General features: G+C 37.0%; 1 protein-coding gene across 1 annotated transcript; it reads right to left on the bottom strand.

The window, feature by feature from the left end:
* Positions 1 to 6,735: 6,735 nt before the first annotated feature.
* Positions 6,736 to 13,247, bottom strand: LOC105388379 (protein I'm not dead yet). Its single transcript, XM_038118979.2, has 15 exons — positions 13,192 to 13,247; positions 12,972 to 13,122; positions 12,422 to 12,574; positions 11,910 to 12,025; positions 11,567 to 11,681; positions 11,050 to 11,152; positions 10,886 to 10,946; positions 10,603 to 10,731; positions 10,336 to 10,450; positions 9,618 to 9,736; positions 9,266 to 9,357; positions 8,980 to 9,072; positions 8,282 to 8,481; positions 7,837 to 7,974; positions 6,736 to 7,018 (listed from the first exon to the last, which is right to left on the bottom strand). The coding sequence occupies exons 1-15, from the start codon at positions 13,194 to 13,196 to the stop codon at positions 6,896 to 6,898; spliced, it is 1,713 nt and encodes a 570-aa protein (XP_037974907.1). The 5' UTR covers positions 13,197 to 13,247; the 3' UTR covers positions 6,736 to 6,895.
* Positions 13,248 to 13,911: the final 664 nt, after the last annotated feature.

Here is a 13,911-nt window from a genome sequence, read left to right as displayed (position 1 = left end):
AACTTTGCAACAAAAACAAGTGTCAATGCGAAAATAATTTCACTAGGACAACCATTTTTTTTGGTAATTTTTGGCACTGTCGTGTTTGGCCTATTAAAATTTGGGCCAGTTGACAAGTATTGAACATTATTTTAGGGCTACAAGTTAAAGAAAATGGGTCATATTTTCTTTAACTTGTAGCTTTCCCAATATTAGGAGTACGTATTTTATGAATCATAAATCTTTTATTTACCCATTGCAAGTTAGCTTTGGCGGACTCTAGGTATATTTAATGTTTATGTTAAAGTCAATAGTGCAGTAATCCGGTACAAATGATCATGTTATCGGTTCAACTGCGACCCCATTAACATCATTCAAGCAACAAGTTGGCGAGTCGCGTGCCAGCTCACGAATCAGTAATGGAACCGGATAATGTCATACTCCATGATACGTTGAAAACCATTCGTTTTAAAAGTATTATTCGACAGGCCGCGTATATCATGGTAGCAACTACTTCTCGAGTTCTCGAGTGGAGACCACGAAGAGGCAAACGCAACGTGGGACGCCCTCACCGACTGACGGACGGACCGACGACCTTAGGCGGGTAGCCGGTAGTGGCTGGATGAGGAAGGCCGAGGATCGAGTGTTGTGGCGCTCCTTAGGAGAGGGCTATGTCCAGCAGTAGATGATTATTGGCTGATGATGATGATGACTTTTCCTCATCGTGTCGGTAACAAAAGTGAAAGCTTCAGCCAAATCAAAAATTAGTCATGAAAGTTTTTTTCGAAAAAAAACTAAAGTAGTATTGTTTTTTGTATTCATCAAATATACTTAAAATATATTATTCATTAGTGAAAAATTACGATCCTTCCTACCTACAATCATCACTAATTCGAAATAGAATAGGATGACAAAATTAGGATGCCTAAATTAAAGCGATAACCAGTCTGAAAAGCATATTGTTTTCTTTGTTTTCCGGGGCAGAAATAATAAAAGAGTTCCTTAAGCCATTCCATGAAAGAAAGAAAAGTTAATTCTTGGCAGGTTTTACGTTTATTAACCTATTATATCATCGCCGAGACTTTTTTATGATATAATAGCAGCATGGTGGGTGTATGCGATGGATAAAAATATCTACTGTAGCTACTCTGATTATTAAGTACTCACTTGTGGGAATATATTGTAGGAATATTTACATATATAGGTAGATATAAAAAAACGAGACGGTAATAAAAACGTATATGGGTAACCAAAAACTAAAACCTAAAACGAGCTATAAACATATAGGTATGATTTATATGATTTTTTAAATATTTTTTTGAGGTTAAATTTATCAGGAGCACCTCTACCAAAATGCGACACGTTTTCTAAATGAGGTGTGAGAGATACATTCTAATCTAAAAAGAGGTAAGAAGGAAAAAAAAAGCTGTATTCTATTCTAATACTTAGGTAATATACAATAATTGATTTATGTGCTAACTTGCTAAGTCGGCTGTCCCATTTCAAAACACAGTAACCGCCAACTTAAAAAAAAAACGGGTCTTTGATTTATATATTATTTTAGGCGATTCCGCACAAAACTGCATTGTCAGAATATCAAAAAACCGCTTAGAAACGAAAATAAAATTTCTAAAAACCTAGTAACTCCACCCTGCGAAATCAAAAATGCCACGAAAACCATTTCAAAACCATAGTAAGAGCCACCAACCATTTTAAAACACAGTAAGTGAAAATGACTTACTAGGTTTTAAAATGGTCAATGGCGCTTACTAGGTTTTGAAATGGTCAGCAAAGGACAATTTTCGTCCGTTAATTTTAGTAAGTCACAAATGGCATACATTATTACTAACACTTTTTTCGAACAAAATATCAGACATTTCAGAACCTGTATCTTTGCACCAATGAGACCTAGAGAGTTGAATTAAAAGTAGAACATAAGTAAATTTTGTCTTCTTTATAAAAGCCATAGAGACCTTTCTCGTCAGAACCTTTCTACTAGCTCTATTTTGCATAAACCAAAAAAAAAACAAGTTATAAATAAGAGAAAACTGATTTTTAGATAGAAATTTAGGAAATATTGTCTAATTGAAGGCAGCCATAAATAATTTTCATGTTAGAGCCTTCTTAATATGGCTATTTAATTCATTTACATAAAACAAAAAAAAAACATAAAAATATGCCCGTATTTCAGCTATTACTTATAGTGCCGTCGTGTAAAAGTGCTGCCAAATTGGATTTATAATATGTGAAGGATCCCAAACATATAAAAAATGAAATTATTACGCAATTATTGCAATTTCAATATACTTAACTTGTCTTAAATTACACAATAATGGCTCTTACTAGGTTTTGAAATGGTCAGTGAGGGCGGTTTTAGGGTGAGAAAACCATATAAAACCTAGTAAGTGTTTTCTTTTGTGCATTACAGCAACAATTTTAGTTATATTTAAATGAAATAGTATTGTATGTAAAGCCTAGGTTCTGCCGCTTCTTTTAAGCTTACATTTGTTCAGATATCTGTCATAGTTTTACCAGGGCATTGAAATGAAGGGACAAAAATGTTTTTTGGCTCTCCTGAACATTTTGTCTCATGGCTTTTACTGTGTTTTAAAATGGGACAGCCGAAGTGTTCCAGTATCTTTGTTGCTTCCCCTCCCTGGTTCGGTAAAAATCTTCATAACCCATTTACAGCCACGGCCTTTACTAAAACAATTAATATGATTTACGACGAAAATAATAACCCTTGGTTCCATTTAGCCCAATTTTTGCATTGCAACAGGGACTCGTAATAAAACTTGATTTATTTGCATACGAATTCCAAAGGCAGTTGAGTTTCATGGCTGGGTACTTGGGTACAGTGTAAACAATGAAAAAGAAAGAATATTGTCACATTTCACTAAATTTTATAGTTAACTCCTATAAAATTCAGCAGACTTCCCAGAGCTTGTGTATCTAATCTATTGATTCATTTAGGTATTCTTCAGTTTCTGTATCTTTAATATCCAACTGTTTTACTGGGGGGTGGTAACGGATATGATTGGTTAAATGTACACCGTACATAGTTACTATCACACTCACAAGGTGAAAGTGGCATAGCTTCGCACTCTAATCGATCAGGGGCCAGCGGGGCATGAAATGTCAGCGGCCATGCTACGACACCGAGGCGGCATAAATAACATCATTTCTACCGTATCGTGACGGCATCACGGCACGAAAGGTCAAATATAGGTTCTGTTTTAAATAGATTCTAATGAAGTTATAACTCGGCCACGTTTCAGGTTCTAGCTATGTTTAAGTCTGCACTGATGGTCTCAATAGCTCAAATGGCTTTGCATTTTTTTACGCTTAAGGTAGTAGTTTTATCAACAGGTGCCAACCAAGGTGCACTCGGGTGTTTTATATCAGACCACAAAAAAATAGAATTCTTTATTTATTGTTTTATGAATAATGTAATGTAACGAATATAATATGGATATTGGATATTTTTATTATAAACTTTACCTAAAGAGAGTTTATAATAAAAATACAGCTTCTATTTTATGTAAAAGAGATCTACAAACTGAAGCATTTCAAAATTCAACGAAGAACCAACATGTGCAGTGTTTTTATACATACTAAAGTACCTATTTTCAGTTAAACTCTTTTCTATTTCCCTCCAGCCAACGCTTCAGCACATCTGTGTGCTACTTTTCTTTTCCACTTTTAAGTTTTAGGTGATTTTACACTTTTTGAATTTACGCGGAAAGTTTTCGACTGATGGTCCCGACATGACAGCGGAAGTGGTCTCGGGAAATATTGGTTCTGAAGGCTCTGAAGCTTCGTAGGTAACCAGGTCAAGTATACCGCATATGCTGAGATATATGTAATGTTGTTAAGATCGCGGAGGCTCCTGTCTTTTTCATAGATTAAATACAATCTACTTTTTAGGGTCTCGTGCCTCAAAAGGAAAAAAACGGAACCTTAATAAGATTACTTTTTACTTGGGTAAAGAAACTATTACTTACCTCTGAAAATGCTATAAAAGCTAGCCCGGGCTAGCCAGAGTAGCCACGAATATTTTTTAAGGTGCCCATCTAAGCGTGTAAACGTGCAATTTCTCACGATACGCTATTTAATTTTAAACCAGCTTGTGTGCCGTCCCCGGCCAGGGCGGAGGAGCCGAAGTAATCCTTCACGAGACTCGAGGGTCACTCTGGCTTAACAAAACTGAACAAACATGAGCTGTCTCTCAATCGTGTTAGCACTACGTCATTATCATCGTCTCATCGTCTCATCATCAGCCATAAATCATCTACTGCTGGACATAGGCCTCTCCCTTGGAGCGCCACAACACTCGGTCCTCGGCCTTCCTCATCCAGTAGTGTTGCCCAAATTCAGTCTTGGTCTTGCAGTCTTGGTCTTGTTCTTGCGTTTTTGCAAGACCAAGACCAAGAACAAGACCGCGTATTTTTAGCAAGACCAAGACCAAGACTGACCGTGCAAGACTTGAGCAAGAACAAGACATAGCCTGCAAGACTCTTGCGGTCTTGCAGAGCGCTATTTCACTGAGTAGTTAGGTGTAACAGTTCGGTGTATAGGTAAGTACGCTTAGGAATTCTATGAGATGCAAAAAACTGTATCAAAGAAAATGAAAAACTGGACCTATGCGCATTACGACTAATACCATAAACATAGCGAATAAAAAAATATCTGTTAAAATCAAAAAGTAAACTTTAATAAATAGTAATAGACTAATAGGTAATTGCAAGACTTGCAAGACTCTTGCTGCAAGACCAAGACCAAGACTGGGAGCACAAGACCAAGACCAAGACCAAGACCAGGTGTATTGGCGCAAGACCAAGACCAAGACCAAGTCAAAGTCAAAGTCAAAGTCAAAATTTTTTATTCATCGTACAAATATAAAATTTTCTGATGAACGTCAATTTTTACAAATTACTCTCCGTTCGGATAAGGGGGGGCTCTTTCTGTCTAAGGAGAAGAACGGAGGCAAGAAACTCCTGAGCCATCTTTTCAAAAAAAAGACTTAAAACTAGTTGGTATACAATACATATAAGCTTAATAATAATTATTATAATAATATGAGCAGAGTTAATTACTTATCACAGCCATGCATTAACGTCCTCTAAGTAATCATCAATTTTATAATAAGCTTTTTTACTGAGTTTCTCTTTAATGTAACACTTAAACTTATTCTCTGGCATTTGAGCAACTTCTGCTGGAAGCTTATTATAAAATCTAATACAGTACCCTAAAAACGATTTATTAACTTTCGCCAGACGCATCGCTGGAAAAGCCAGCTTATGCTTGTTCCTAGTATTAATGTCATGATTACTGCCAATTGTATCAAAAGTTGAAATATTCTTTCGTACATTCATTAAATTGGAAAAAATGAACTGACATGGAACTGTAAGGATGTTAATTTCTTTAAATAGTTCTCTCAATGAATCCCTGGAACCAAGTTTGTATATAGAGCGGATGGCTCTTTTCTGTAATACAAATATAGTCTCAATATCAGCGGCTCTACCCCAAAGCAAAATGCCATAAGACAATAAGCTGTGGAAATAACTAAAGTAAACTAATCTGGCGGTTTCAACGTCGGTCAGTTGTCTAATTTTCCGTACAGCAAAAGCTGCCGAGCTCAACCTTCCAGCCAATTTGGCAATGTGAGGTCCCCACTGTAACTTTGAAGACCAGGCCACAGGCACAAGACCAGGTGTATTGGCGCAAGACCAAGACCAAGACTGGCTAAGTCTCGTCTTGTTCTTGCATTTGGGCAACACTATCATCCAGTCACTACCGGCTACCCGCCTAAGGTCCGTCGTCTAACTGGCAGAAGGGCGTCCCACGCTGCTTTTGTCTCTACTCAGCACAAAAACGCTCGGAAAATTAGCTTTTCTTCATTAAACTAGAGTGACCCTCCCTGGTCCAGGTGCGGCCCAGCTGAGCATTAAGTCAAGCAGCCGCTCCGTCGACAGAATTATGACGTCACGGCGATTTACGACTACTCCATGTGAGCACTCGTGTGTATATTTTTCTCTCGGATTCTATGGAAATTAAAAACACACGTCCCACCCTTGCAGTTGGTTTCAAATATATTTTTATGAATGGAGTGTTCAAACAGCGGTGACTGTTTCTTACATTCAATTTCTCAGTATTTCTTTCAAATTTGTTTTAAACTGTGTATCATTCCCTCACTAGCATTCACTACAAACTTCATTCCGATGGCAATTGTCGAGTCGAGCCAACTGAACTCAACTGAACTGAATACGGGCAAGTTTCAGTAAATAAGCTTAGCGTTCAACTTCAGAACTAAAAAAAACAGCCCGCAACTTGCAAAAAAACTTGCCTCTAAATTGCTCCGACAGGCTGTCGAAGTGGAGGCGAGAACTTGTGCAACTTTCGTCACCATATTACGCGTATTGCTGTGGATTTTGTACTGGTCTTAGCCGTATATGGTAAGAGCTATAAGAAGGTGGATCTTCTCATTGGTGCAGTAAAATGTTGAGAATTCATCACTCCACACTAACTTTACATGAGCAATTGAGTTTGATATGGCTATGGTGCCTCAGAGTGTAATTTTTTGTCTCATTAGAAACTTTTTTGGACTCGTGACTATTTTATTATGAGGAGAAGAATTTGCTTCTACTACAGCAAAGTTGTACAGAATGACCCCCCGAGTCACCCCCTTTTGCCTTACTATAAAACTTTTGCAACACCAGCAGTATTTTTAAGTAAGGTAAATAAATAAGAATAACAATTTTGAGGAACTTTTTATTACTTAATGTCCTACTAGTAAACCATAAAATTAAAATTTACACTTTCTTAAACAAACCATGAAACTACACACTGCTAAACATAAAACTAAATAAGATACCTCTGAGTGATACAATAAACTTATTATTTCCACTTTTTAATATTATACAGCTTTGACCCAATCTGGCACGGTGAGTAGAACTGGCCAAACAACAGGTGCCCAGAAACACATGGCCAGCCAGGTCAGCAAAATTGTTGATACTGTAGGCCCAGCACCAGCTATTATCTGAAATTTACAGAAAGTTTCATTAACTCCATTATATGAAGTGAAGTTATAAACAAAAGGCAGTTGCTCTCGTTTTATCCTCTAGTTCGTACCTATACTCATATTATTTTGATAATTAACTTGATATTTGAATGTATTTAATTTAAATCGTTGCTATATGTATAAATTATCGTATAATATGCGTAAATATAAATTATTGTTTTAATTTCTAAATCCAAACTACCTCTATACTTCAAATGTATTTATATTCCTTAATTCAATATAAAAAATAGCGTCTGCACATCAGCCTCTGAATTCCCATTATTACAACTCCTGCGAATTAACTGGAGCCGATGGGATTAATGGGATGACGTCATTACGCTTATCAGCGCGTAGCGAAGTGTCAAGTTAATTGGTAGGTAGGTTGGTAGTACAGTACAAATCACATGAGTTGAGCAACCAAGCACGGAGATCCACACACCACCAAGAAGAATGCCTTCTATGCTGTGATCAACTACATGAATGAAACTATAAACCTTGTTCCATTTATGAAGTCCCATAACACAAGCTATTCTGGATTTTTTATTTATAAAACAAAAGTAAAGTAAAGGTTGGTCCATCTGTCGGTATCGCACGCAACGGCCGCATCGCATTCAGTATTCTTTGTAAAGAAATTCTCAATTGCGTCCACTTCATCGGCATTGCTGGCGCTTCTCCATTTATGAAAATCCGTTTGGTCCATTACGTTCGGTGCCGATAGCTGGACGCTTACCTTATGGGTCGTGTCAGAGGACTTTTTAAATATGAAAAAAGGTATTATGTATACACATGATACTGACCATTTTCCCCACAGGTACGCTGGCTGCACTTTGTACGATCAGGTTTCCCGGCGTGCCGACTGGCAAAAGGAAGCAATATGAAGCCGAGAAGCCACACGCTATATTGTACCATAAGGGATTCTGACCTATTTCTTTCGCCTGAAAAGTGTGTAAGTTTGGTTTAAAACAAGTCGTAATCCAAACGAATGGATAAGACAAGAAAAAAAGATATTCATGTCCAGCTGTTCTATCTCAATCAAGGAAAAAGGAAAAGGCTTCGGCAAATATTGGATTAATATTTCTTTCTATTAATTATTAATTACAAGAGCCTAATCGAGATTAGGCTCAGCGTATTGTTTTTGCTTTCCTCTTTTACTACGTCTTATAATTATAGAGGGTTTCAGCTGCATAAAACGAGTTTATCGATGTCGATAACGAACCCGTGAAGCGGCCCGGTGTAACTTACCAGTTGCATAGCAATAGGACAGATGACATTAGCGACGGCCACATTAGACGCGAAGTTGGTAATGAAAGTGGTGACTACAATGAGGATAAATATTATAAAATAGTTGGGCAGATTCCGCAAACTGTTGAGCATCTGCGCTATTTCTCCATTCAAGTCTGTGTAAGCCGGTCTGGCCGCGGTGGATAAAGCGAAGCCTCCACCTGAAATATATAAGATAAAAGTTATAATTTCTAATTAATTTATCTAGGTACCTATTTCTTTTTAATTTTTAATTTCATTTATAAAAGTATCATGTAATGTATAGAGTACACAGAAGGAGCCTCTCCGAGTGACGTATAAAGTAGGTACTTAATTATACAAGCTTCAGTGGCTAATCCTTTGACCAGGGTTGTCACCGCCCCAATAAAAGCGCTCCAGTGTCTCGTAAGAAGAATAATTATATTTGAATCTAGACAGTGAAAGTTACCATAACTTCCAAGACCACCCTCTAGAAAATTATATGAGTGGGACAGGGAAATCTCACACACGACCATCCAAACCCAAACTAACCCTATAATTATTATATGTTTTATAATATGTATTGGACAGCTGATATACATACATATATAGATACATATGAACACCCAAGAGCCATTGTCACTAACCACTACAACATTTGGTCGTCAACATTGTTGCGGCGGGTTTGTCTCACTACTCACCAAGTAAGAACATGAAGCTGAAGGGCATGACGGCGCTTGCGATTCTCCAGTCCAACACAGCGCGGATCGGCTTCTTCGGTAAATCCTCATGATCTGAAAATATATATGGTACATATTCACTTCTGTCCCGGTTGCATTGCACCTTTATCGATGACATGGATAAATAAACTTGGAAATGTTTTTGGTAAAAGCAAGTATATCTACATCGACAAAGATGGTGTGCCGGTCCGAAATGAAAAAAAGTTACCGTAAGTATAAATTGGAATTCATCAAAAAATAAACTAACATTTTGCTGTAAAGTTGTCAATTATTTGCATAGAATACGGTAGTAAACACATTAAAAACCCAACAAGGAATGCCGCAGCGGAGTCTTTCACCCTGGAAATAATATACCTCTATAAGTACATTAAACATTTATTATAAGTAGGTAAAATGTATATAGGTACTTTGGTAATATGACATTTTTACGATGTTAACGTACGCCGTGTAATTTTTTACCCGACTGACGAAGGAGGAGGGTAATGTTTTTTCATATTGACAATGCGAAAGGTTCTGTAGACAGTGATTCCTGGTTGGTTAGATTTTTAGCAAAAAATAAAGGTAAAAAATCGTTACTGTTATTAAAATTATTGACTCACGGTTTTTCTTTGATTGTATAGCCGAAATAATCACGGATGGCATCGCCCCAACCGTGAAAGATTTGTGGCGAGCGACAGAAAAATAACGCTATAGCAAACGAGAATAATAGTATAACCATCTGTAATTAAAGCACACACTTAAATTAACACAGATCTACTAAATTGGAGTGATGACATAGTGAAAACTTGGACATTCGTCGTAATTCTACCGCTCGTTGAGACATTTAAAAAAGTGCAGTCAGCTACTGACAATTAATCTTCCAAGCTAAAGGTCATAGCTCATTAGAGCCACCCATCTCCAACTCCGCATCGCCTCGCCTCGTGCTGATAATAGTCTTTATATGAAATTGTATGGGTATGCGGTCACTACATGACCGGCCTTCAGTCGTAGATCATGCGGCGTCCACCAGCGGCCACAGCGGGGTCCACTGGTTGACCACCCGTGGACAACCTGTCGACAACGAGTGGACGACGTGCGACGAGGCGGTGCGGGGTGGGTGCTGGGTGGCTCTAATGAGCGATGAGCTCTATCCTTTAATCAAGGTGACTCTAGTCCAGCAGCACCAGTAGGACCAAATGGATTTTTATAAATGCATGGAGAAACGGCGTCGGCAATGACGAAGTGGACGCACTTGTGTGAATGCGATGCGTCCGTTGCTTACGATGCCGAAAAGTGAACGCTTAACTTAAGAAGCTCGGTAAAAGAATGTCTACATACTATTTCCCAGAAAGTTATTCGTCCAAGAGCCTTCCAGTCACTTTCTACCTTGTTTTTAGCGGCTTGTATCGCTTGATCATTCAGAACTGCACCGCGGGCGGCTTTACTTTTCGGCCTTATGTAGAATATAATAATATAAAATAATTAAGCACCTATTTGATAATGTGAATTTGATGAAAATTTCAAAACTTATCCTACAGTTAACATTAACACGTTGTTACAACGTTGTAAGAACCTACTTAAATTCACCGTACTTAATAACATCACCTTAGGAATCCAAAATAAACGAGGATCATATAAAAATATAAGGCAATTTCCATTAAAATCATGTATGGTACTGCAAATGCAGAAAAGTGAATAAAAGATAAGTACTCCACAGTCGCTTCCTTGTATGCTCTGAAAATATTAAAATATGTTAGACTAATCATCTAGACACGCGGTAGCGTGTCAAGGTAAGTTCAAGAAACAGAACTGGCGAGCCGCACCGTGTGTGATAAAATAATTATTTATAACACCATGGTACACTGTCAGATAAATAAGAAACACTTACTCCATAAACAACCCTTTGAAGGCCAGATTAGTTGCAGTACCTACTAAAGTTCCTATTCCTCCTATAAACAAAATAATGGATATGTTAAAGCTAAGCACAATAATTGAAGTTAGAGTTAAGAAAGGAAAGACAATTTAGACAACTTTGATTTTATAAATTCTTACCTATCGTAGCTGAAAAGGTGACGCTACAAAAATAGCACGTTGTTAAATCGCTCGCTACTCTTTCACCATGAGATGTCGTCTCGTATATTGTCATAAGTCCTTGCTAAAAAAACATCAATTTACAAATATTAAATTATTAGTATTATGAGCCCCAGTTTCACCATACTCGGTTAGATCATAACAAGGAATTAGTTGTATACTTTTGACACATCTGTCAAGAATTTAATATGGAGATGACGTATAACTGATGAAATTTCAATATAACAGGAGTGTTAATGATCTAAATTCTAACAAATTATGGTGAAACTAGGCATTAGAATTATAAAAGCCTATTTAACACAGCAATTGATTATTATATATCTAGCCTGTCTGAAACCTGGTAATTAGACAATGTTTACAAGGTTTTAGACAGGCTAGATACATAACAAAAAAAAAATGATTTCAGGAAAAATGCTCCTATTATTTTTAATTCAAAACCTATTCTTTTGTTTTAGCGAGATTAAATTTAGAAACTTACGTCTTCGAAAACTTTGAGTAACGCGAACACAATAGGCACCACCATCACCGTGGCCGCCGTATTGGTGATCCACATCGATATAATCATCGTCACTAGACATATGGCGAGCAACAGCCTGGAATACATATTATTTTTTTCAGATTCCTATATGTTTGACAGATTGATTGTATCCCGTAAAATCCAAGTAAAATCAGACAGAATAAAAATCTATTCTGTCTCGCGCGATATCCGAAAAGTAAAATGAAACACTTCAAAGGCACGCATGTCTGCATGTTAGAAGACACAACAAGAACATTGTAAGATAACTGAACATACAAACAAGTATACCTATATCAGTACGTACTTATAATGTGAGTACCCGATACATCTAATGGCTCCGAGGGCTATCCGCATATGCAGGCCACTCTGTTCTATTGAATAAGCTAGTATCATACTGCCTATGAACATAAATAGTGTATCCTAGAAGAAAAAAAAGGTAATATTAGCTTAAGTACGGTGTGACAGAAGCACCTGTCGCTAAACGGGTTCGTTATCGACGTAGATAAACGTATCACTATATCACGATTCGATATAAATACGGCGCTGTGATTGGTGGAACGCGCATTTAACTTATCGACGTCGATAACTAACTCGTGAGCAGCCTCAGGTTGTAAAGGCCCAAGAAAATATCAATGGCCAATGCTTTCATGAAATCTTTTAATGTGACTTATTTAAATCTTTCACCCATGTATCTATAGGTATCTATCTATTCTTAATAATTTACTCCACTTATCTTTATTCATCAGTTTTTATAACTGTAACTCTGAAAAAGACTGACACTAGCCACGCTACGAAGAAGCAGAAAATACAGCATACATTCAAATAGAACTTGCACACAGTAGCGGTGTCCATGATGTTCGTCAGCGGGAATATGATGATGGGCAAGAACGCCGTCACCGGCAGCGGGATGCACTCCGTCACCCAGTAGACTGCCATTATGAGCAGGCAGTACGCACACCATTGAGCTTTCTGGAATAACAACTTCATGGTGAAGGGAGAGAAAAGAGGTCAAACTGCGTGAAGTTAGCAGGCTAGGAATATGCAACCAAATTAAGATGGCCATGGTGACTTCACTCATCATATTTTTATTGAATAAAATAAAATATACAAAGGGTGACATTGTTAGGTAGTAACACACCTAAGAGATCAATCGTCGCACGTTGTAGTGGAATAAAACAAATGTATTATTATGAGTAGGCTAATTTTATTCCCAAAGTATCCACGGAAAAAAGCTAGTAGGTACTACAATAAAGAACAGTTATGGTTGCTGCACACATATTTTTGTACAGTTAAAATGCCTAACCGACCATGTTATACCATGTATACCGGACTATGTATAATTGTAGCGACCCTTCCATTCACTTACCTGAATAGGACTATACGTGAAAAGTATGAATGAGCAGATAATCGGAGCCAGTACAACGACAACACCTCTCCAATGTACGGAGAAAAATATCAACGCTTTAGTACCCCATGTAAGTTTTTCAGGATCAGCTGTGCGTTTCTTCGGCACCGTTCTGTAATATTCATAAATTTCAGACTGAATGTTTCTGTTTAATGTATATCTTTCTAGGTAATTAACTTACGACATTATTTGATTTTAAATCCTTTGCAATTTTATTATTTCGAAAGGATTATTGTTATTGTTACACACGTAACACATGTCATATAATCATAGACTAGAATATTATATGCATAGAGAAAAGAACACTACGTTTTAAGAGACGGGAGTACATGGGAAAAAAAAGAAAAAAAATACTCGTATTTTTTTTTATACACGCGTACTAACACATGGTACCAACAAAACAAAACTTATGACGTACAAAACTGCCAACATAGCCCCGCTGAAATAGTGATGTGCTTCTTATGGATATTTTTTATCGACACCTAGTAAAAAAAAAGTGCGTTTGTATGTATTACTTTAATTTCAGTTTTACACAATAAGATTTCAGTGTTACACATTGACACCAGTAACGTTAAGTCTCGGTTCAACGTTATGTTATGTTCCTATTTGAACACAAAAATATAATCCATAAAATAAACTCGAGATTTTCCGTTGACGTAAGTGCTATGATATAATGTTGAAATAAAATAAAAGTGGAAAAATATAATTATATTTATTTATTATTAAATAAAGTAGTCACACACATGGAATTGTTTTTTTTTTCAATTGTGTTCTTAAAATGTTGTGGTAGAAAATGATTGCCACAAATTCGTTTAAGTGGATGTAGCTTTTCAATAGGCACATAAAACCAGATCCTCCTTACCGGTCATCTTAACCCACTACATCTGCAAACAACATTTTT

The sequence above is a fragment of the Plutella xylostella genome, chromosome 12, assembly GCF_932276165.1.
Source record: "Plutella xylostella chromosome 12, ilPluXylo3.1, whole genome shotgun sequence".
In the NCBI taxonomy this organism is placed as follows: Eukaryota; Metazoa; Arthropoda; class Insecta; order Lepidoptera; family Plutellidae; genus Plutella; species Plutella xylostella.
Note: the sequence above shows the minus strand (reverse complement) of the source record. Positions and strands in the feature narration are given on the sequence as shown.

Coding starts and splice junctions, on each gene's coding strand:
- LOC105388379 (XM_038118979.2), bottom strand. Junction 11,153..11,566: donor TACTCAAAGTTTTCGAAGAC/GTAAGTTTCTAA, acceptor ATGTTTTTTTAG/CAAGGACTTATGACAATATA. Junction 10,947..11,049: donor CACCTTTTCAGCTACGATAG/GTAAGAATTTAT, acceptor TTTTGTTTATAG/GAGGAATAGGAACTTTAGTA.